This window comes from Puntigrus tetrazona, chromosome 13 (genome assembly GCF_018831695.1).
Source record: "Puntigrus tetrazona isolate hp1 chromosome 13, ASM1883169v1, whole genome shotgun sequence".
NCBI lineage: Eukaryota > Metazoa > Chordata > Actinopteri > Cypriniformes > Cyprinidae > Puntigrus > Puntigrus tetrazona.
In genome coordinates, this window is record NC_056711.1 from 15024680 (window position 1) to 15050846 (window position 26167).

The 26167-nt window shown below is 36.3% G+C and overlaps 1 protein-coding gene across 1 annotated transcript in view; it reads right to left on the bottom strand.

Moving 5' to 3' along the window:
- Positions 1-152: 152 nt before the first annotated feature.
- The window catches only part of lmbrd1 (LMBR1 domain containing 1), a 74402-nt gene continuing 48387 nt past the window's right edge, over positions 153-26167 (bottom strand). The window contains exons 10-16 of the mRNA XM_043255651.1: positions 24717-24781; positions 24256-24358; positions 21849-21953; positions 20923-21072; positions 18417-18498; positions 1035-1126; positions 153-937 (exon numbers count right to left, since the gene is read on the bottom strand). Coding sequence (XP_043111586.1) covers positions 827-937; positions 1035-1126; positions 18417-18498; positions 20923-21072; positions 21849-21953; positions 24256-24358; positions 24717-24781 — 708 coding nt within the window. The 3' untranslated portion in view covers positions 153-826. The remainder of the gene's footprint in view (positions 938-1034; positions 1127-18416; positions 18499-20922; positions 21073-21848; positions 21954-24255; positions 24359-24716; positions 24782-26167) is intronic.

Genomic DNA, 26167 nt, shown 5'->3' on the forward strand with positions numbered 1-26167 from the left:
ATGAAATAATAATAATACGTACGTAATAATGATACGTACTTCCTGACAAAAGAAATAAATCCAGATCTGTAAATCTACATATTTCTATTTAACATTATTTAACCTTTTGCATGATCTTATATTATTAAATAAAAAAAAAAAGAGAGACTGGATCCATTTTAAAACCAGAGATACGGCTTTATTAATGACTCAAAACTGCATTATAACAGAAGCATTAATTTAAGGAAACCACAAAACAGGCCAATACTGTGATATATATATATATGTCAAATAAATCAATTGTTGTCCACAAGCAGTATGATAGCAATTCAACTTCGGAGATTAAAGTAACACACATCAGAAACACTGGAGCATTATGGCAAGACAAAAAAAATGACAGATATGCACAGCTTAACCAAAAAAAACCAAAAACTTAATAAATAAATCAGCAGAAGGATCTCAAGCTTTTTATTCATATTAACAAAAATATTTGAACCTTTTAAACTTATGTCAAACTAAATTTGGTCGTGTTTAGAGAGAAAAACGTTTTTGTTGATTCGTTTTAGACAGCAATGCAAAATGACATGCATATACACCCTTCATTAGAATTAAGGGTCAGTAGTAAAGACAGGTTAGCATATCAGACTATTACGATCAGTTCAACATGATAATGCCTAGTGACACAGAATCTATTTGGCATCATAACACATTCAATCAAATCTTATAGAACGACAATATTTCTCTCTCTGAATGATGTGTGAAGGTGAAAAACTATTTTACAGTTTTATTTTCATTCCAGCTCTGACGACTAACCAAACCAAGTAAAAACAGGACATTTAGTACAAAGTTAATGTACATATTCATCATCACTGACATCTGAATCGTCCGCATCAACTTCCCCTTCGATCACAGATTTCTTTCCTTTACAGCATGAAACGACCAAACCAATAAGAAAGACCTGCAACACACAAAAAAAAGACTCATTAGGGCATTTTCATGCATGGTGTTATTCAGGTGTATCGTAAAAAAAAGGACATTTTAGGAAAATGCATTACCACAAGGAAAGCCCAGTTGCCAAAATAGTAGATGGTGCTGAAGAACCAAAATTTGTGCAGGAACAGGTACGATCTGGTTACTGTGCACTGGTCTGGAAACAAAATGCGAAAAACGACTGACCTTTAATTCTGCATTGATTTCTGGAAGTAAAATATTTTCGTGTGTTCTGAAGAAAATGAGTTTTGCTTTCTCCTGCATAGCCTATATGGTAGCTGTATGATATTGTGGTTCCTAGATACGGCCCCTGCTTTAATGTAAGCCTAATAGGACTAAGCAAACGTTAATGTGTTTGTAGAGTCAGAAGGGCAGTAGGTTAGTCATCTCCCTGCCTCCACGCAGAAGTAATCACACATACAAAACAGTACATGTTCTCATCAAAGAGCACGACACGGTAATTGCCGGCGCACAGCCTTCTGTAATTGCACCGGCCACGCTTTACAGGTTTGTGCTATCAACACGCCGCCTTTCACTTAAATGCATAACTAGAAGGCGCCTCCAGCTAACCTGCCACGCTGACCAGAAACCCAGCAACGAGCTGATGACCATGTCAGGGAAAATAAAGAGGCATCCGGGAAAAGTAATGACGCATTCGGCTAAAAATGACGAATATTTTGATGCTTCTTGGCAGGCTAAATTAACCAATATTTGGGGAAAAAAAAAACTAAATAGGAAAGTACAAATGAATAGGACTGCAGAATATTTGGGAATAAATATGTCCCAACTACAGTTCTTATCAGGGGAGATTTCAGGAAGTCTGCTGGTCTGATAGGTGTGAGGAGAAGTTCACTCTGGGCTCATGGATCAAACAGGGTGAGCATCGCTAAGGCAGGAGGGTTCTAATCAGCTCGAGAGATTGTGAAGATGCGGCCCTACAGAGGAAGCAGAGAGAGAAATCTGATGGCGTTTATTCAGATAATTAGCTGCTTCAGGCGTGCAACAGGAGGACGGCAGGACCTGCTTAAAAAAAAGAGGAGTAAAGGAAAACCCAGACATTAAAAAAACATGCGCGACACCAGAGGTCACTGAACTCATCCTGTGTAAGACATCCTATCATCTAATGCACATGCAGTCAAAAGCCCCGTTTGCGCTCAGCATTAACCTCTGTCCCAAAGTGATCCCGTCACAAGTGGTCAGTCAGAACCAGGTCCGCTGACCGAATCTAGTAATTAACACATGTCTACATCCATCGCTTACAACATCAACAGGTGGATAACAGGCAAAAGAGGCTTTGTGACGCCTTGTGCATGCTGACTTTCCCAAATGTTCCATCTGATGAAAGCTTAATAATAATAGTAGTAGTAATAATAGTAATCATTATTATTATTATTATCATTACAAATGATAATTAACAGTTCATATCAGATCATTTCAGTATTTTGTGCACCGTTCAGTATTACACTGAAGTTGGAACATGAATGTAACTGATTTAAGAAATTTAAGAAACTTCTATTTTTTAAGCAGAGAAGCAAAGTAAGCGAATACAAAGCGAAAGTGTTAAAGAAAAGAAAGAAAGAAAGGTAGGTGGATGGATGGAAAGGCATTAGGATCAGATAGATGGAAAAGCAGCTGTTGCTGCATCTTTTAATAAATAATTAGTCCTGCTAATTCTGACCAATTTAACTGGCCAAAATCCATTCTCAGATCTTTAAGTAACTTTAAAGTACAATCAAAAGCAACCGGTGGAACATCTTTGCAGTTAATCCAATACTAAACCAGATGGAGTTCCTTGTTTTGGCTGAATCGTGAAGTTCTTCTACACAAGCCATTTTTTCCTTTTACTTCAAACTTTTAAGTTTCCGAGACTTTTGCCAGAAACAGGCTAACAAAATGCCGTGCATGTCAAGCTTTTGGCATCTCGGTGCACAAAGAATATCTTTAAAGGACGGTTACAACAGGCTCCGCGCAGTAGCGCTGGTCCTCTGGTTCTGGCTCCGGAGAAACTGGACCTGTTTGAGAGCAGGCATCGTCCTCCCCTCCTGCACTTTTCCTGCCATCTGCAGCTCAGCAGATGCTCACCTGAATTACAGGGCAGATGGTTCTCAACAGTGCTCTGGCTAAACAAATCATCGTGTACATCACTGACCCGGTTCACCTTCAGATCGCAGTCACTGCTGATGGAGAACGCCTGCCAGAGACCACAGCCATTCAGACCAGCAGTCTGTCCACTCGCTCCGCTTGTGTGCCATTGTGTTGTTATGGGGGCTTTGGCCAGTGCCTCTTAAAGGGATAGTTCACCAAAACATTCGCCCATAGGCTTTCCAAACCTGCATGCTGTTAATTTGTCTGTGAAGTCAACATTTCTGAAGAACCACTACAGTTTGTGACAGGAAGAAAGAATGTCAATGTCAGATAATGTCACTGTAATAATGGCATTATACCATTTATAATTATATAATCGTTCTAACTAATTATAATGCAATAGAAAACAAAAGATTTGCTGAGAGTACGTAATGCATATGTAAAAATACCACTATTTATATGTGGCTCAAAGACGAAATAGAGGTTTTCACGCATAAAAACAAAAAAACTGTTTTATTTATTTTATATCTTTACCCATTTTTGCTAATTCTGACCAATTTAACTGGCCAAAATCCATTCTCAGATCTTTAAGTAACTTTAAAGTACAATCAAAAAGCAATCGGTGGAACATTTTTGCAGGTAATCCAATACTAAACCAGATACTAAAGAGATCCTTGTTTTGGCTGAATCGTAAAGTTCTTCTACACAAGCCATTTTTTCTTTTACTTCAAACTTTTAAGTTTCCGAGACTTTTGCCATTTTTGTCAACAGGAAGTTTGTAATCATTTAACATATAATCAAATTGTGTATGATCACTTTTCTTTTATATATTTTAATAAGTCAGAATAATGTCTCCTTTATAAATGTTGTTTCCTTTTTACATAAATATATGTATTGTACTAAATTGATGACATTTCAAGCATATTTTGACATTTTATTGTCCCAAAAGTTATTTGAAACATTAAAGCAGACACTTTTAATATGATTCCTACGTATACGAAATCAGTTTTGAAAATTTAATTTGACGCAGATACCAAAACGGCACATCGCACATACACAGTATAAAATTATCCTTCACCTTTATTAATGTCAAAATGACATCGGTAGCAATTCTGGATACGGATGCATGCTAAATGTGTTTTCTGAGCGAGGGCAAGATTACTGGCGAACAATAACTTACATTTGTATCTTTTCCTCACATAAAGCTATGGTATGACTTTGAATTAGTGCCATCTGGACCACTTTTATAGCGTTTCTTTTTTTTTTTTCTTGTATCTTGTCAGTCGTCGGTCACTGTGAACCGTCATTACAGAGATGATAATAGCAAGAGCTGATAAACAATTCTTCGCAGTTTTCTCATTTCTGAGAAAAACACAGCAGCATTTGGGTTTGCAGCACGACGAGGGTGAGTTTTCATTTCTGAGTGAATTATTCCTTTAACCGAGGGAAGTGACTGAGAGTATGAGTTCAGCGTGTGGTCAGTGCAGCGGGGCAGCCCTCTCTAAAACATGCATTATTAATCGAGACTCATTTATTTCTGTGTATACACTGAATGAGAACAGGATGGAAATAGAGGAAAAGTGCTCTAAAGTGCTCTCTTCCTATGAGAAGAGCATTCTCTCAAGCTCTCTGTTTGTTTGGTTTGGGGTTTTTGTTTGTCTTGGTCTTTTTTTCTACACTGGTTTTCTAAAAGCACTCTGCGCATTTTGACTATGTGCCCGAGTTTTCCAGTGCTCTCGACGGGGGAAGCTGCCCGGCTCTGCTCACTCTGAGTGGACCCCGGAGATGGATGTTGAAAATCAACCCTACCCCCCTTCACCTGCCTGCAAACTTCCAGACACGGACAAAGACCTCCACCTACAGACTCATGCTGGAGAGCTATTGTGAAACTGACTTGAGGTCTGGATATTATGTCTCTCAGATACCACCTACCAGAAACACAACTGATGATGATGAACCCACTGTGAGTTATAAAAAGCTCCTCATTAAGAATGCTGTATTCAATCAAAATCCGTCTGTTTCTCATCTCATATATATGCTGATTACCGTAACCTTTACTTAAAATAATTGTTATCATCATCATCATCAAAAACTAAATAAAACACAGTCATTACTGCAACCGACATTCTGTTGAAGCATGCGTGCGTGTGCTTGTTTGTAAGCAATAACAATAATAGAAAAAACACTTTTATTCAGCAACGGTTTTTTACGCTCTTACCATGTATTTAAAATTATTTCTGTTCTTTTGAACTCTATTCAAGAATCCTGAGAAAGGTAGACTGGAGTAATGACTTCTTTGCCATCATAGGAATAAATATATCAAAGTTAAATTTATTTAAATTCTAACAATATTTCATAATATCAAAAAAATGCCACATCGGGAAGGAAAAGAGCCTTTTTCTGTCCCCCAAAAAATTTGAAGTATATTGAGATTGTGAGTGTATGAAATTATAATACCTCTCAACAAAATATCTAAATACTGTATATATAAAATGTCACATATTGCTTATTGCAAGTTCTGAAACTATAAAGCATATTTAAAATGGATACAATGGACTACAATTAGTTATATTTGTGAACAAACTTATGATATTGCCGCAGGTCATAACTTTTATGAACATCCTATCAGAATAACGATAGAATTTCATATTCAAATTTCATATCTCATATTTGCATCTTCCAAAAAGCACACAAAGTTCACTGTGACTGAAGCTTAATGACTGCACTGTATTAACACACAGGTACAAATCATTTATGTTTTAGTCATTCTCGACCACGATACTGCAGTATATGCTACTTTAGGGTATGCCATTAGCAAAAAAGTGTAATCTTTTTCATTATGTTTATTAATATATGCAGGTCTGTTATATCAATGACTACGTACAGTATGTGCAACGAACGCTATTGTAGCTGTTTGGAGTCTCAGCAGCAGCATGTGTCTGTGAACTCTGTGCACCGGGTCTGAATCAGCTGAAATGAGACTGCATTAAGATGCATTAGATTCTCTCTATGTACCATTGGTCCAAATCTACCACTAAAGTAACACCATGGGGTGCACATGGCGGCATGGACCCGCGCCAGGCTGTGCCTGACGTGGCTATTAATTAAAGTGTTCCTTAATTATCTGCTCCGTTTTAGTGCTTAGCTGAGTAATTATAGCCAGCTCTCTATGCGCCAGACCGGGGGTGATTTCAGATAGACTAAGAAAGCCACAAAGAGCGGAAAACAAGCGATCGATGGTTTAAAGCGATAGTTCAAATAATAATAAAAAAAATGCTGTCATCATTTACTCACTTTCATGTCATTCAAAACCTGAAAAAAGACTTTCTTTCTTTAGTGGAGCACAAAAGAGGGATTTTGAATTGCACTGGTCTCTCTTTTCGTTGAATTTGAAAAATGAAGATGTGCAAGCTTCATAAAAGCCTCATAGGATTGGTCCGTATGATGCATGCACTACGTTCTTATGAAGTTTTCCCAATGATAACCTTTTTCCCCCCCTAAGTAAGCTATTAACCTCTGTGACCGGATCAAGGAGTCAAGCCAATCAGCTAGAGAATCTGATTCGGTCATGAGAATCGTTCAAATGGGTTTTATGAACTGGTTGAACTGATGCATTGAAAAGATCGTTCTCAAAGTTATGAATCAGTCATGAATCAGACACGCTCATTTTTTACATCTATACCACTTGTGAACTGAATTAACTGATGGATCGGAAGAGTTAATCTCAAATGAATTAAAAACGCACAAAGGAGAGCTTATGCAGATGTCACGATTTATATTTTAACTTAAATTGTGGTCTGTTCCTCCTTAAATAAATCTAACATTCAATTCACCAGTGTTGGGAGTAACAAATACCTTTTTATATTGTCATGCATTACTTTTAAAAGTAACGTTCCCAAACACTGATATTGACACACATTTTCATTCTTTTTAAAAAGAGTTTCCTTATTTGTTAGAATTGCATGGAGCTACAAGTCTGTGTTTTGCAGGAGAAGTAAAATCAAATGTGTTTAGGTTTCACATCAAGGTGAGTAAATGATTCCACAATTATAATTTTTTTTATTCTTTCCTCCGCTATGCCTAAAACAGAAATAGTGTAGATAGCAGTCACTATACTGGAAGCAAATGCACTTTTCACTTCTGCTTGTTTTCTTCCCTCTCTTTTTTTTAAGCCAACAGATGCCTAAATTTGGCACCGATTTCTCAAAAGGCTTTAACTGGAGCATTTGCTAATCTTTATCACAAAGCAATAAAAGTGAGAGCCAAAAACAGGCAGCTAGAAGGCAAGGGCTTTTCAGAACGACCTCAAGGGGAAGAGAAGATGCAGCAAAAGAGCCGAGTGTAATGCTCACATTGAGGAAACTGCAGAATGGGAGGGCGTCAGATCGAGTGCGAAATTGCATACAATCAAAGGGTGGCACTTTTCACTACAAATAATCCTGTGGGGTTAGAATGAAATCAGATTGAAAAAGGAGTGGAGGAGTGCAGCGGTAGAGCATGAGTGATGTCAGAGCTGCTGTCTCACCTGTTACCAATCCTCATATTTATAGCAGCAATATAACAGACATACTCATGTGACTCGTGATTCACACCAGTCATCCATAGCACCTCTCTGGGTAAATGTGCAGAGAAAGAAAATAGAACAAGCGCATGCTTCTCATCTTTAAAATACCTCAAGGAATGGCAGTGGATCTGAATACAGCTCTGGATTTTAAAACATAAAAATATGTATTTAAAGTAATATATAAAATACTATTCACGTTTGCAGTTTTTTTGATTATTTTTCTTTTTTTTAAAGAAATCGACACGCTAACTCTTATCAAAAAGCGAGAGTAAAGAATTTTTACATGCTTAAAATATTAGGTTCTTTTGAACTTTCGATTCATTCATTTAACAATATTACTGCTATCATCTGAACGCAGCCTTATTGAGCATTCTCTCAAAAACATTAATCAAAACTTTTCAAAAAAGTTTGAAAAGCAGCAGGTAACATTTGCTAAATGAACACATTTTTTTAATGGAAGTGAATTGGACGCATGGAATGATGAGTTTCCATAGGACCGACTGGAAATACATTTCTAACTAGTTAATCAGCCAGTTTAATTAGTCTCATCATTTTAATAAGCCGTGATTTCCTCAACGCTGAAGTTTACCAGATATTTTGGGATTTTCTGCATTAAATGTCGACGTGCAAACTTTGAAATGACGAAGCTCTCAAATCTCATTCAGATCTCATGTAATTGATCTCAAACCTCTACATTTAAAATTCACTCTGTTCCACACAAAAAAGAAAAAATAGAGATGAGTTTCACAAGAGTCAGAATTCAGTGCATGAGTCATATGTACTGCTTTTCTGGTGCTTTTTATTAATTATCAGCTTGACCGCTCCAGACCCCATTTATTCTATTCTATATATGGATGGACATAATAACAAGTAAATTATGAACTTTTTTTTTTTTAAATCACTTTAAAAGTTAGAAAGTGTTATGTTGGCCAATAAGTTTCTTCCATGTTGGATGACACTACGCTAGACATTGTTAATATTTCCAGGTATGTTATTCAGAAGATACTGGACCCTCGTTTATAATATACTACGCTATAAATATATTTCAGTGAAATAACCGTGGCCTTCGCCTATACTAAAAACACATTTCTTGTATCGCATTCAACAAGCATCCTTGATAGAACTCTATCATAAAACGACTTATTTCTGTTCTGTCCTTCAGAAAATTCATCAATCACTGACATTTGTGTAATATCTTCCTGTCTCTTCATCACAGCAGCATCTGAAGCTAAAGGAGGACACAATGTGGTGAAGAATCACAGGTTTAGGAAGAAACAGAATGACTGGCATCTGCTGACCCCTGTGAGAACAACTCATCCAGATACTGACTTAATCGTGATTTGTGTTTTGAAGAAAAGTGCATTGTATAAAACGAGCATAAGTATCTGCCATCTTTGAGCACATCAAACATCGTTCTCTCCTGAACATCCCTGATGCTGTTGCTAGGGAACAGTCCTGACAATGAGGTGAGCACTTGATATCTTCAGCATTAAAATATGTGTCCTGACTTCCCATGTTAGACTTATGACCCTTATGAAATCACATTTTCTAAAGTACTATTTAACTCAAATGAAATTTACTGATGTTTTACGCTCCGTGATTACATCATATGGCAATACTATGATATTTAGATAAATAATATGCGAGTACATGGTTCAAAAATGACATTGAAAAAAAAAAATAAAGCAGGTAGTTTCGTGGAACTTGGACCAAAAAGAGAGCAGCGCCATGAAACTTTTTGGTGCTTTTTAACGTGTTATAGAAAATCGCTCAAATAAATGTGCTGAAATATGAAAATGTCATAGACGTGCTTGAGATTTAAGTGCCAATTTTGTTCCCTTCAGTCAAACTGAGGCCTGAGCAGATTTTGAACGTACACCAGTAAGATGGAGAATGAGAATTTAATTAAAACAGTGGATTAGAGATTCTTAGAGTTCCTTAAAGTTCTGAGAAGTTTATAAAAAAAACAAATTAATGCTAAGAAATTACGTTAAAGTTAATCAGGTGAAGTTGAACACAATTTTAACTCTAGAAATGTTAGAAATTTACACTATAAATACTTAAAACTAAACAAAATGTTATTTAATGATATTTGATGATATTTAATTGTGGGGGAGAAATATCTCTTTAAGAGCATAGCTAAAACTTATTCAAATAATTTATGATATTATTTAGATATTAATATCTATTTAGATATTAGTCAATTCTTGTATGACTTATATGAGATGCACACATCATATGGATTAATAGCACGGTACTTTTTACTGAGCTAGACAGACGTGCTAATCAACATATTCTACACTGTATGGGAAAGGGCAATATTAACATTTAGTTAACATTTACATTTCTGTTCCAGGGGGAAAATTAAAACTCAAACGGTTTGACTTGACAGAGGGATGAGTAAATAATGACTTTTTTAATGTTATTTTAAAGAGAACTAATCCTTTTCGCAGTATGACTAAAGTACTTTAATCTGCTTTTGAGTGTCTGAAAACGGCTAATAATTTAACAGAGGAATAAATATTTATATCTTTATTATGCATTTTCTTACATGTTTAAACAGCTCTCAGAGTTCTTATGATTAGAGGGAAAAAAAATCAACAGGATATATTTTTCCAAACAAACCACATCTGTGCATTTTCTGAGAGCCAGGCGAGCATCATGCGTTCATTAGACCATGGTTAGAAATCAATCTGACAGGATGAGGAAATTTATGCCTGGCCGACTGGAGGGGAGAGCAGAACATTGTAAGTTTCATTTTAATTTGCGGCTCCTGAATCTATTGGCACACCGAGTGACTTGGTGGATGGTAGCCATGGCAACAACACTTGATCCTCCAGATACATTGCATATATCTGAACTAAAATGAACAGATAAAATATCATTAAATGAATGCAGAGAGAAAGACAGGAAGAGAGACATGCAGGAGGTAAAATAAAGGATTGTGAAAATAAAGGAGATCAGGAAAACGATAGCGCAGTTGCCTGTTGAATGCAGAAAAAACACACCTGAAGACACGAGCGGTGCCTTTTGTCAAATAAGCAGTTCAGATGACTTCAGCAGCGGTTTGAACTCATATTCTGCATGCATAGCAAGATCCTATGAATCCCAGCTCCTGTTTAATTGACACTAAGTGTGGGCGGTATGACCGAAATCTTATATCACAACATGACTAATTTTATATAACGGCATCAGTATTTTCTGCTGCTCTTATGTAACTTGAGTTAAAAACACAATAAAAAAAGTTACATTATTATAAAATTAAGATATTAATATTTGATATTACTACTAACTTTTATAACTTTTTTATATTATTACTAACTTAAAAAAAAGTGATCATTATCAATATTGAAAATATTGGAATATTTTTTTTTGGAACCTGTGATACTTATCAGGGTGAATAAAAAGTTAAAAAAGAACAGCATTTATATTAAGTAATATTTTATAATAATATACATTACTGTTAAAATGTTTACTGTTAAAATTTTTGTTCATCAAAGTAATGGATGATGATCTACTTTGCATCACATGGATAAATTATATTTGCCATTATGTTTAAATAGAAAACCATTATTTTCAGATGAAATAATATTTTACAATATTAAAAAAAATGTTTACTATCATTTTTAATATGAGAAGAAACCTCATTAAATAACATTAAAAATATTACTGATCCCACACTTTAGAACTTTTAATACATCACAGTGAACATAAATCACTTTAAAATATATTTTTATAATTTATTTATTAAATTATAAAATATAATTTATATAAGTCAAAATAAGAACAAATAGATTATATACATTATACATTTTTTTATTCTAAAGTGTGTGTCAGTTTTATATGTATATGTATACACATATAATATATATATATATATATATATATATATATATATATATATATATATATATATATATATATGTAAAGACTTATTTTCAGCATTTTTGCCTTTATTTTAATAGAACAGTGAGTAGACAGAAAGCAAAGTGGGAAAGATCCTAGAGCCTGGACTCACTGCTCAAAGTGCAACGATGCTATATATTATCTCATTTTAAATCTTAACTTGTAGTATAAATATGCAGAACTGCATATATAAAACAAATACAGACACTAAACTAAACTGGATGCCATATTCAAAGCCATGAAGTAGTCAAAAATCATACATCTGTGACTGCACAAGTCTATATAAATGTGTGAAGACACAATGTTGCCTAGCAACCATACGCAACTAAACTCTCAACCCAACACCCCATAATAACTAGTCCTGCCACGTTTTGACTCGTGTAGAATATGTCATCTCAGTATTTTCACATTTATCTGTATTTCACTCTCAAGTGAAAATACCGTAAAGCCGTCCTGCACACACAACCAGCAACACAAATACATCTTCCCCCATACAGCCCAATCTCAACCGGATGACACATTTCTGCCGTCACATGGTATATCCCATCATACCGCCCGGCACTAATTGACACTCTCCATCACTCAAACCCAAAGCACTTCCTCCAGGAGCTTGAAGGACAACCCAACCCCCGGCATTATTGCCAATCCAAGCTGTGCTCCGTGAAGCAGGACTCGCCTCTTGCTCTGTGGACTTGAGGCGTGAGAGTGGCGGGGTTCGAGAGCACGGGTCGGGCCCTGCGGGGAGAGATGCTCTCGCTTGGATACCGCGCCCTCCCTGTCGCATGTGTTCTCCCTGCTTGACACTTCCTCCCACTCACGCCTGGTTGTGCAACGGCTGTTACGCAAGACAGAGCAGCTTCCAGAGTGATGAGAAGACTCGGGTTGCTGCGCAAGAGGGAGAGATCTGGCAGAGCAAGAGGACTGCAGATGAAAAAACGGCAACGAAAGGAGAGCGAGCGAGAAAAACTCGATATTATTTAATTCTTTCATCTACAGGCCAGCTGGCAGGGCGGGTCACTGCTGCAGGTCAACAGGTACCAGAGGACGAGCACACGTTGGGGCCTGGAAGCGCAGCGTCTCATCAGGGGTCTCAAAGTGACAGTCGATATGCTGAGAGCGGAGTCTGGAGAGAATTGGGGAAAGGGCTGAATTGATTACTCGTTCAATTACAATAATTAAACGGCTACTTGAGGCACTCTGTCTTAACATGCCTTTGTCATTTATTACTCTTTAAAAGAGGAAAAGAAAAGCCCTTCATTTCTCTTCAAGACAAAAAAGAGCTCAACAAGGGGCACTTTTGTGTTCATGAGCATCATATTAATGGCTACAAACATCAGCATCCAAACCACAGGGGAAAAATGAGCTGATTTTTTTGGCCAGCAAACAAAAAGAGCTTCGACATCATGAAGTGCTTTAAACGGTACACTGTATTCTGGGTTTTGCAAACTGGTGCTTGTGAAGAAACTTTTTTGGAAATAAAAGACTAACAAAAAAAGATGAAATATTTTATTTGTTAATGCTCTGTGGCCCCTTAGAACTTTTAAGCATTTAAGAAATGATTTTCTGAATAACATTATATAATCATGTAATCAATGAAAAAGTAACTATAGTATGATTATGAATATCTTAAAACGAACTACATAGAATCAGTTGGATAAGCTACACTTAAAGCAAAAATAGTCAACATAAAATACATTATAATATACGTGTTTAATATAGTAATATAGTATATGCGTTTTGGGGCATCTTTTCTTGATAACATCCCAAAGAACTTAAATTACACAGATAAGAGCAATACATCAATCTAATCTTTAAAAAAATCTTACATTTTCATACAATTCATGCAGATGATTTGTTAAAAGTGACAAACATGTATATATGAGTAGCATAAACGCTAATTCATACAGTAGCCCAAATACCAAGCAGACTTCATTTGTTACAGCCAGGCTATCTTTCACTTGTGTGGCTGTTGAATAATGGTCATATGAATGACCTCCGTGGGACAATATACAGCCATAAATCACGTCAACAATAACAATCATTCACACTCACTTCCTCATCCAAGCTGACCGGCTCTCGACATCATTAAGTGGATCAAAACAATCCCCATTTTAGAAGAAAAGACTGTTCCCATTATACAGAACAAAGACAACAAATCTGACTTCACTGCAATGATCTGAGAAATCATTCGGGGTGAAAAACAACCGCCTCTCAGCTAGAGCGACTCCAATCACAGAAATCAAACCCTCATAATGAGGCGAGAGTCTCAATATCAGAGGCAACCACAGGAACAGTCAAATATTTGTTGCTATACGCCATCTGGATAAAGATGAAGACAGATGATTCAGAATTGTAAAAAAAAAAACAAACCTAAATAATAAGCATTTTTGTCAATTAAGTCGTATCACAAACAAACTGCTGAGAGCTTTTAATTCCACTCAGCATGCCTAATGGATTCAAACCACAGTAGAGGAAACTTTGTTAAGATACAATGAGCTAATATCGAGGAAAATTTCAAATGCTCCCAGATTGATGTAGATTGTCAAAAACCTTTTTATTGCACCATGTTTTTTTTTCCGCCCATTTTGCCAAAAGCTGTATCATACTGATAGTGAACAGTAATTGTAATAAAAGCAAATGGAAATCACATCTCCCGCTGTGAAGCGATGGAGAGTCCCGTGCTAATGGACGGTGTACAGCTTGTCTTGCGCTGTTCTATCTGAAAACAGTAATGAGGCGTTTTGCTGATGACGGGTAGGTGGCAGAAACACAATGACTGGGCTCCGCTGACTGACCGCAGATGGGAAAAGGCCAAAACCCACACAAACAGATTGGGAGGCTGTGCTGGTTGGCAAGCAGACGGCTTAAAACTATGCTGGTTCTAAAGTGCGAGTCAACTGGAGATGGATCAATTTCGGGTGACCCGCAGAGCAACTTCTGTTGCACAGATTTATCCTCCATTGTGCGAGACAGCGCCTCATTTTGGCTTTGAGAGACTTAATTGGGTTATGATACAGAGCATTGTTTGAAGGAGGCATATGGGGAATCTTTCACACAGGCATAGACTAATGCAATGCAATTGACTTCTACTGTTTTTGTTTTGTTTGACTTTTTCTGTCATCTTATCATTAAAGGAATTGGTAAGGAAAACATCACGATTACTGTTGCTCACAGTGAAAGTTAGTGATTTGAACAGCGTGAACAACTTGTGGCGTTTGTGCTATGAACTTGAATGATACTTCAAATCAGGCGGCTTGTTGAGGTGTGCTATTACTGTTCAGAGCAATCTGACATTTCTTTTCACCTGGCAGGCGATAAAATGAGTGGCATTTACTTACAATGAAGGGACCCAAGCTGTAACAGTTCAGAAACATGCTAAAAATCCATTCAGAACACTGCAATGAACACCCTAGCAACAGCACAGAAACATGCTAAAAAAAAAAAAAAAAATGGCCTCAGCAGTCACCTAGAACACCCTAGCAGCAGAATAATCATGCCAAAAAAATAATTCACTTTAACCACCTAGAAGACCCTAGCAACAGTTTAGATTCATTTTAAAAACTATTTAGCTTAGTAAGCACTGAGAACACCCTAGCAACAATGTAGAAACATGCCAGAAACATTTTACTTTAGCAATAGTTTGGAACACCTCATCAACAGCATAAAAACATGCCAAGAACAATTCACCTTAGCAACCACCAAGAACATCCTAGCAACACAGAACACAGAAACATGTTAAAAATAACTGACCTTAGAGAACTCTAAACATGCTGAAATCCAACTTAGTAACTGCTTACATCACCCTAGCAACAGTGTAGAAACATTCTATGTTCACCGTAGAAACTACACAAAATAACAAACACCCCAAAAGCAATTTACCTTAACAACCACCTGGAACACCCTAGCAACAGCATAGGAACATAGAACAATAGAACATAAACATGCCGGCGAAATTAAAACACCTTATAAACTACCTAGCAACAGTATAGAATCATGCCAAAACCAATTCACCTTAGCAACCACTTAGAACACCCTAGCAACAGCACAGAAACATAAAAACATTCAGAACACCTCAGCAACTGTGGAACAACAACCCTAGCAGCAACCACATATAAAATATGGCAATAAACATTCAGAACACCTTAGCAACCACTTATAACACCCTGACAACACTGCTTGCACTGAGTTTTGAACATTTTCTCCAGAAAATGTAAACTATCTAACTAATACGATCACTTTGCGGCTGAAGTCAGCTCTAACATGACCTGAATATTTAATAGCAGCCGATAAAAATGGAGAGCAGAAGAATTTCTTAGCTTGTCATTCTGATATTCTGGCACAATCGGGGGACCTGAAGTGAGTGAGAAGCAATTAGCAGGTGGAATCTAGCCCAGCATAGAGAGGTGTATTTTAAGAAAGGTTACAGCTGATGGGGGACACGTCTTAAGGACATTAAGGAAGATTGGCTACTTCTTCTTGGTTCACTGATTCAATTGCATATTAATATCTTTGATTTCATTATTATTCCAATATCCTCCAATGGGATTGGAATGTAATATCGGAGTGCCCTCCTCTGGATGGAAAACAGTATCATGGCTGCACTCTCAGGCTGGATGGCAGTATATCAAACCATAACCAATCCGATCCGAATCCACCGTGACATTGCAGAATAACTTATAGCCCCATTTCCCAGGTTTTGAAGTTGATCTCGTAAAAAATGTGTCAAAAACACACTAAGAGACAGACCTGGTATTAAATTAACTAGATGTTAAAAAGCTTAAAATCACTCATCACAATGCAAAGCACGATACCACGCTGTTAAAACACTAAATCAAAGCTTTTACAGTAAATCCCGACATCCTTCAGTATTTTAAGCCGCCTTTTTTCTTCTTCTGCCGTCATGAGAATGAAATCTTCGAGTTCAGTGTCTATAATATGTTGAACTAAATACCGCCTTGTGTGCTGCACACTCAAAACACACGGATCTATCTGCAATTAACCACAAATGCATTGTGGCAATTAACCTTATAGATCGTAATTAACACTTTTGCTGGTTTAAGCCACTAATTTTACGGCATTTTAATTAATGTAGATCTCCCTCCGACAGACTATTATTTGCCGTCTCAACCTTCCGTAATAAAGACAGAGAAAAGCTGCAAGGGTCATGTTCTGCAGGCGTGACATCTAACTTCGCATCTTTATATCATTAAGACTATTTACGGTCTTTCCTCATTGGCTGAGCACAGAAAGCCAAACAGTCGGATACATTCAGATAGAGCGGTGCAAAAAGCAAAGGTCCATCAAACCTGAAACAATCTTGATCTCTTTTTCAGATTCAGAGTCTGTCTCCTGCTGGTTTATGATTTCATCTCGCATCTAGCGTCTTCACGCTGTCTTCCGCGAAATCTATTTTGTTCTATTTACTGAGTGCTCCGCTCATCTCTTCATAACTGACGTACAAATATATATTTAAGAGTGTTAGTATAGGGAGAGACTGATATATAGTCAAACTTGTATCTGCATGGCCGCCACTGTAATTGAGAAAATAAGCAAATATTACTTTGCTGCATATGTAACGGGCAGAAACAGAGCAGTAGGGTTCGAGAAGCACAAATCCTGTTTATTTTCTTCATAGAGAAACTGATGCTAAACAATAACAAATAAACCTTTCAAAACAGACCTGCTACGAGCTCTGAGGTTGTTAACGGGTGATGTACGTGCATGTAAGTGTGATTTTAGTCGAGTTTAATTGCAGAAATCCCAGTGAAGAACTAAACTACCTATAATTCAGAATACACCAATTGCTGTTACCATTAAAATGTAAATCGCGGCAAGAGATTCACTCCCATGAAGCACTGAGAATGATGTAACTGAGTTTCTCAAACCCCTTGCATACAAATTACTATTTTGCAATAAACTAATACAATTTCATGGGATAGGTAAATGCACAATACACAGACATATAGACACTACTGTTCAATATTTTAGGGTTAGTAAGATTTCTTTAATGATTTTTAAAGTCTCTTCAGCCCATCAGATTTGCATTTATTAGATCACAGATACATTAAAACACTAATATTGTGAAATACTACACTTTAAAACAGCTGTGTTTTTTATATAACCATTTTAAAGCTTATTTTGGTTTATAATTTTTTTTTTTAAATTCACTGTTATCATTTGTTTTTGTGATGGCAGTCCACTTTAGTCTTTATTGTCACATGATCCTTCAGAAATCATTGTAATATACTCATTTCGTCCACAAGAAACATTTATTACTATCAATCTGCTGCTTAGTAGTTTTTGTAAAAACCATAATACATTTTTTATAAAGTATCCAAACTTTTGATAAGTATTATATGAAAGGTTTTGTCCTTTTCAAGTTTCTACTGTTGTCATTCATCTCAGAGTTGACTGGTTTAGTTCATGGCTTAGAAATCTTTACTTATTTTTAAATTGATTATTATTTTTCAAGTCACAATGAAGAAAATGAATGGAAACAATATGAATCAAGTGTGATAAAGGTGGGCAGTCGCAGTGGGCGCTCTACAGCAACAGACTCTTTAAATGGCCAATACATTACCGTTTTTTCCCTGTTGTCCACTTACTGTATAACGCTATTCAAGATTTCTCACACAAAAATCGCATATTTATATTAGCCTCTTAGAATTTAACTGGATGTTTCTGCTACTGTACATTTAACACTTGCATAAGTAAATGACCTCTGTTATTACTGGCTGCATTGCATGAAAAAAGGCAGGAAAATAGGCAGGAAAAACACTTTCCCTGATACAACCTCTCTACAAAACTCCTAACTCCCCGTTCCCTATGCTACGGGGAAGCATTATCCACTGAAGTCGGTCACTCTGTGGGTAATAAAAAATGACGGTCTTACCTTCAGGAGCGTCTGCGTCACATATCTTGGTGATGGCAGCAGTGTGATTGCCCTGAGATGGGTCTGCTGTGGGCAGCGGGGTCTGGGGAAGAAAAAAAAAAAAAAAACCTCAATAAACTCAGTCTTGTCTATGGGAAAGGGCTCTAAATACATGCAAGTTAAACATAAGGAATATGCTTCAGCTTTTCATGTAAGCACATATAAGACATTACCACTGTGATATGGTATTTGTCTGTTTTCATGTTAACTAATTGAACAAATTACAAAACAGTTTTGTGCACATTACTTCAGTTTAACCAGCTACTAAACATTAAAATAGCCATGCTGTATTTTAATTAAGTTATTGTCGTTAGACATTTAAATTAGACTCATTATGCCGCATATTAACAAACCTCTACTATGTGCATAATTTGGCACTGTAACAAAGTCACTGTAAATGCATTTTTATTTAAAAAACGATGTTTACATTGATCATGGCAGTAGTTCCTCATCAAATGATGAAAAAGAGCTTTGTGGCATGCCTTATATATGCAAGCATGTGGCGTAGTTGAGCACAGTTTAGTCATTTTAAAGACTTGCTTCATCATTGAACGCAATTCACATAATTCCTTCAGTAAACTACTGCTAAAACAACACAGACTAGAGTGAGTATAAACAACCCTTATATTTCTAGAACCCTCTCTTACAAGAATACAGATAACAAAAGAAAGCAAAAAAAAACGTTCTAACTCATTCTGCATAATTTCATTTGACACATACTAATTACAAGAGGCAAACTGACTCATAAGCTTGTTGGGTTATTACATTATGGGAAAGGGTTCATAAATACAATTACAGTTTCAATTACACATTCCATGTGCTTAAGAGATAATGCATTGCTGTTTATGCTGAATGATGAAATAAGTAAACCTCATTTGTTAAAACTAAATATATGTACTATCTGGGTGCAGTAATAAATATTTTTCTGAAGAAAGTGTCCAATTTTCCACCAAATAATATAACATAAATTTAAAAGTGACCCGATGTATGTATGCATGTATATATTAAAATATTACCGCAGGCATATATGGATATATTATATTATTGCAGACCACCAGTGACTGATTTATTTTGAATTACTCTTATGAGCTTAAATTGGACTTTCCCTGTATTTTCTCACTGCTTCTGCCAAAATAAAATCAAATATGAAACACAAAATATAAATAAATAATAAAATAAATATGTATAAAACATATTTAATACAAGAATACAATTATGTTTTTAATTACAAACCCATGCCCATGTACTGTTTAGATTGTTAGCTACTAAAAATTATGTGACAGTTATGTGAATATCTTGGAATTGTGTTTAAAGTAAATTATTCTTCTTAACCATTCCAATTTAAATTCCAATTCTGTACCCTCTAGGCGACATCAATACCAAATCGGTAATTTAATTGCAATATAAAAGCCATCCTCAATTCAATTCTGCACGACACACAACCCTGCAAGACACGTACTGTATTTCGTTTATGCTTATTTCAATATTTACATCTGACGCTGCAGAGGGGCGAAGGACAGATGTAATTGGTCAGATTTCAACACATGCTGTGATGTTTACTGAGTAGAACAGGTTCGATCTTGCCGCGAGCTGTTCTTCCTTCTCTGTCCTCGGCAGACGATTTGCTCCATCAGCCTTCTGACAGCTTGTCAGCCTCACAGCAAATTACTCTTCATTTGAGCTTGTATTTACGCAAAGGCAGCATAACTTTTGGAAATAATCAAACGGGATAACATGCACCGCTGGATAGATGCAGAATGACTGCTAGCCTTCCAGGAAGTGAAGAGAAATCAGATTTGATTGATGAATAGTTTGTCAGTTTCAGCCACTGTCTCCCATGGATCTGTTCAACGACCACCTGATGCATTGCGTGCATAAAAATGGCAAGCGCTGACTGAAAATGCCACGTTAAACTATATAGGCTGGATTTGTCTAACTTCCTAATGAGTTTTTCTATTACCGTGGTATAAATTAGCACTTAAAAACAAAGTATATACAAAAGGCGACACTTCTAGGTCTGAAGGTCTCTTCCTGAGAAGTGGGTGGTTCTTGGCAAGGATAACCTGACCAGATTTTGTGCCAAAATTGATCAGCAGTTGCTAGGCTACATGTGACAAGATGTATGGATTCACAGTAAAGAAGACGCGGGCAAGTTTTCACACTCAACATGATCAGGTCAAAGACTTTGGGTAGTTTTTAACCTCATACGAATGCACAGACCTTTGAAGAAGCAAAAAAAAAAGAAATAAATAACAGATGCAGGAAGGCCTTTAATGGCTTTTGAAGAGAGTCGGGAGAGAAGGTTTTGAAAGGCTTTCGAACACTTGTTTTGTAAAGGGTTGATCATTACATACATATGTCACCGGCGTGGGCCCTGTTTGCTCGGAATACGACAGCTGTAATCCTGTAATCCTGATGCCGTGAAGCACAGGGGATTGACTGTTACACAAACAAACCCACATCTCACCTGCAGCAGGTATTTCTGGCTGCCGTACATGACGTATTGCGGGGCCAGACTGTAGATCATGTAGCTGGTGTGGAGGACGATGAGGAGGAGGATCATGCAGAGGAAGAGGAGTGCTTGCGGTCGGGTTCTCTGAGGCCTGATCTTATACAGCTGCACAAAAGGAAACAAAAAGCATGCTAATATTACTCATATGCACTCTAAACTGCAGAAATGCACTATACAAATAATGTTATATTCAAAGCAACGAAAAGAAGGACAGATACAGCAGAGTTGCCCAATAGTTCATATGGAATTTATATTCATATCGAAAAAACAAGTACTGCTTAATAAAATATATAATTTTCAGTTTTTTATATACAGTACAGCAAGAAAATGTGATTATTATTCAATCACAGGATTGAATTACATTTTTTTTATATATTAAAGTAAGAACAAGTTATTTTAAATTTCAAATCAACTCCCAGTATTACTTTTCGCTTTATTTTGAGCACATAAATGCAGCCTTGGTAAGCTTTCCAAACTTAAGTACTACATAAGATTGAACATACTGCGCATTTATCGTTGTTATAAATATAGAAGTTATACATTATAGAAAAAAGAGAATTACTTTTTCTGTAATGAAGTGTTGTAATGAGTGTTATTTTGAATGAATGTTAAATGAGTATTCTATAAAAACGCACCTATCGATTGCCGTCAGGTGTGCAGAGATTAACCGTTAATTAAATATGAATTTTAAAAAAATTACACATTTAATTTATACAAACACAAAAACAGGCATATATCTTTGTAAACAGTAATAAAAAAAGAAAGAGGTAGTTTTTTGCAGTTTTTTGTGTTTGCAAATTCAACACAACAACACTCAAATAAAAATAAAGAAGTTTAATGAAGCAGGTGAATGAAAATAGAAAAAAAAACTAGTTTCTCACCCTTATCCAGAAGAACCAAACCCCCATGTTACGGATCCCAGCCATGGAGGTGAAGACAAAGTACATGGTGATGATTGTGATGAGAACGTAGTCCAGCGGGAAAACCTGAAAAAAGACAAAAAAACCAAGTGGTTATGGGCAACGACTCCACAAAAATTCAGAAGGCCTTGATATATATTTCAACCATTCACCAAGGCTACAATGCAGTTTCTAGTCATTTACACACAACATACACTTTTCAGGCCTGAGTGGCAAAATGAGAACCATTACCCTGACAATGAAGATGGCTGGAAGGCCATGACAGTGTTGTCCACACTTTCTGCGTTTTCTTTGTGGTTTTCAGAGTAAGTGATGCATGTCTCACAAAGCACACAATGCTGCAGGCACAAAGGATATATATACACACTCGCTCTCTCAGCGGTGGCCTAAAATACTGTCACTTCTGTGCTAGAGATGTATCGCTCCACAACTCTGAGGTGATCTTTCAGCAATTCCGACTATTTTCAATGCATTTCATCTCAAAAGAGCCACAGGAAGTACATGGCAGAACTGTTTGAAAGTCAAGCTAAAAATGATCCTCCTGTTCCTGGAAGAGCTGTTGGCTCGTGGAAACGGCAATGTCTCTTCCGCTGGCAGCCTGTCCTCCATAACTCCACTGGAGCTGAAACGCTGTTTTTGCGGTGAGCTAAACACACACTGACCTTACCTGTTGCCTTCATATCGCAGACGGAAGATGGTCACTGACATCATGAAGTACAAATTAGAAATGTTTCTGGAAGCATGAGCAATAACTCTCCGGCCTGCATGCCTTATCCTTTTGCAAATTACTTTTTTTTTTCCCTTTTTCACATGGCCTAATTGCGGAAATCAATGGTCTGGATTCCTGAACAATTTAGTTTAATCAAGCCATCTTAAGCAGAGAGTGAAACAAGTGATCATATTTTATTCAAGCACATGGAAACTGATCATTGTGCTACTTGAAGAAGATTGAAGGATTTGAAATCTCTTCCAAAAGCACTAAATGATGAAAAGCGCACTTATTTCTGATTCATAAATAGGGCTTAATTCAGAGGTCATCATATCTTTTTATGGAGCAAGCGGCCACAGACTAGGGACATGGTGATAAAATGTTCAGGATCTTTTATTTTATTTCAAAGATTCGGACTTGCAGATTGCGGTTCAATGTCACCACATTTCGTGGTTTGTGTTTTGAGCAGCTATGATACAAAACACAAATATACTTGAAACTAAACTTCCCAGCATTAAGATTCTGAGACACACAGCCTTAGAATGAGTGTAAAATCTGATTAAGGTGACCCAGAGAAATGCTTATCTATTTGTTATTCATTTCTTTATTCAGCTTTATTGGGCAATATAAAATTATACTGGGCTTCAGTGTCCATACAAATCAATACTACACTCAAATCTACTAATTTATACTTGTTTTATGTTGTACACTCAAGCAATACAGCCCAATTAGAGGAAGTAAACTGCTATTAAAGATGAACACTACATGCCAAAATATGTTTGGACACATCTGAGTAAATTTATGTCTTTCTTGATGTTAAACATCTTTTGATCTTCCAAAATACAAATTGTGCTGATGAGCACTATCATTTAAAAGTCTTCTTTTTTCAAACTAATTAACCAATTAGAATATATTTAAATTCCAAATAAATGTTGTACTTTGAACTTCGTATTGGTCAAAGAATGCATTACAGTTTACACAAAAATGTTGATTTTAAACATTAATAAAAAGCTTGAGAATATTAAAGTTATTTCTAAAGCATCGCGTAACACTGAAACCTGAAAATTCAGCTTTAAAAATAATAAAATAGAAAACAACCATTTTGAATTGTTATACTATTTAAATTATTATAGTGATAATAACCTATCAAAAAAATACTAACTTCAAACCTTTGAAAGAACAAAATAATCTTTTTGTTGTAAATCTTTGATTTAAAACAATAAGAAGTACTAAAAGTATTCATAAAGGTTGAAGAAAAGGGCCAACAAGGGCACATGAAACTGCTTCACATGATACCATACATTAATTTTTGTTATTTTACAGTTTAATTCAAACATGAAGAAAATAATAAGGAACGAGTAGGTGTGTTCAAACTTTTGATTGACAGCGAGCACTTTCCAATTACAGAATAATGCTGCTTGTCTTGGCAGAAATTGCCTACGGTGAGCAGATCGCACTCTTCACATCTCTTGCAACAGGCACAAGTTGCTGTTCTGCTGATAAGTTTCGTAGTAAAAACCAAAGTGAACCATGCTTTCCATTTCTGGTACCTTCTCCTCCCGAGTCATTACACAACTCTGGTTGTCACTAGCACTCATGTCGAGGACACAAACGTTGTAACGTGATTCTGAGACAAAAGTAAAAGAGAATGCTGCTCACCGGTTGCAGAGCCAGCAGCAGCTCATTAAGAGGGTTGGTTAGGTTGGTCCCAAAGATGATAAATCCAGTGCTGATACCAGCTGAATGTAAAGCTTTATCCAGACTGCAACAAGACAAACACATTTAACAGCATCATCACATAAGAGACTGAATTAAAAACATCATTAACTACAGTTCTCCGCGGTCTGCTACAGAATGATGGTACATTATTGTAAGTATGAGCTAATTTGGAGCGCTGCAGGTGTTGATGAATGCATGTGTACAATAACAACAGATTTACGGTAACTCCAGCACTGAATCAAAGTGTCCCTTAAATGCATGTGCTCTGAGGGAACGCCACTCTTCCTGTGCCTTTTCAGTTGGATGAGTCATTTGTTGGTAACGTGAACATAAGAAAAACTGTTTGAATGGGGTAGAGTCTGCTATCAGAGTGACATTTCGTACAGGTTAATGGAACTTACTTGGAAATAAACAAGGTCACGAAGAACAAAAGGGCCACCAGGATGAAGAAGACCCCAAGCAAAATCTGACAAGACCAATACAGAAAGTTAGACAGTGTTGGAAAAACTACTTTAAAAGTTAAGTAACTATATTTTGCAAACTATCCTTACATATATAATTGAAATAACACAAAAGCATGAGATAAAACAACAGAGCATTCACAAAATATACAAAACAAAATGTGCTGGGGTTTTTTTTTTTGAAAAACATCTAATTTTGTAACGAAGTAAAAGTATTTAATGTTACTTCTGAATAATTTAATGTGTCCTTGCTGAATAAAAGTAGACATTTCCTCCAAAAGGTAAATACCACAGAGATATGTTTATTATAAAAATAACATTCTTCCTATTATTTAAAACAGCTGATCAAAATGTATCAACTGTCATTAATCAAATAAATTAATTGAAAATAACATTGAGAATCAGACATTCATAAACATTCATTATGCTGTAAAATAAGTGACACATTTACTTCATAAAAATGTTTAATAAAAAATTACTGATCCATTCTAAACCCATATGACTTTTTTCTTCTACTATGAATAATGAATAATTCACTGGTTGCTCATTTCTATGCAATTACCCTGAATAGGAAAAGAGCAGAAAAATGGAAAAGCTTCACAAAAGGCATAAAAGTACCATAAAACTAGTCCACATGACTTATGCACTATATTCCAAGTCTTCTGAAGTCACATGAAGATATAGGATAGTTCTTCACAAAAAGTATCGTATAGCCTTAAAAGACTTGGAATACAGTGCATGAGTCATATGGATGACTTTTATGATACTTTCATTGTGTTTTTTGTCATTGTGGAGCTTGACAGCCCCAGTCCTTATTTACTCTCACAATACTGAAAAGAGCTGCCTGGATGTTCTGGATGAAAATCATGTGGGTTTGGTGCGAGTAAATAATGAAACTAAAATTTTCATTTAAGAAGGAACTATCCCTTTAAATTAATAAATGAATTGATTCTCTTGAAGCGATTCATCCGAACAAACTAATTCTTTAAATCTCTTATTTAGTTACTCCTAAACGCTAATTTACACACATTTAAATTTAAACACATATAAAACACGGTATAAAAATGTACACTTCAAAACCAAAAGTGTGTGCGCAATTGACTGAAACTCCTGATTGGTCCATCATGTCTAACCCAGAGGCCGTGTCATTTTTCACACATGGCCATATGGTGCGACCCACCTCAGAGTGACAATCGCCAAGAGTAATATGGACGACATGGTCACAAGCTCTCTAAATAAGGAACAGACTGAACTGCAGAGGAAAGAGTAAATGAACAAAGACGGAGACACAAACACTCGCAACCCACAAAGCAAAACAAAACCAATATGCCAGACTGAATGGCTGCCTTTGACTGGCCTCCCGGAGCTCACGTCTGCTTGACTTGACTTGA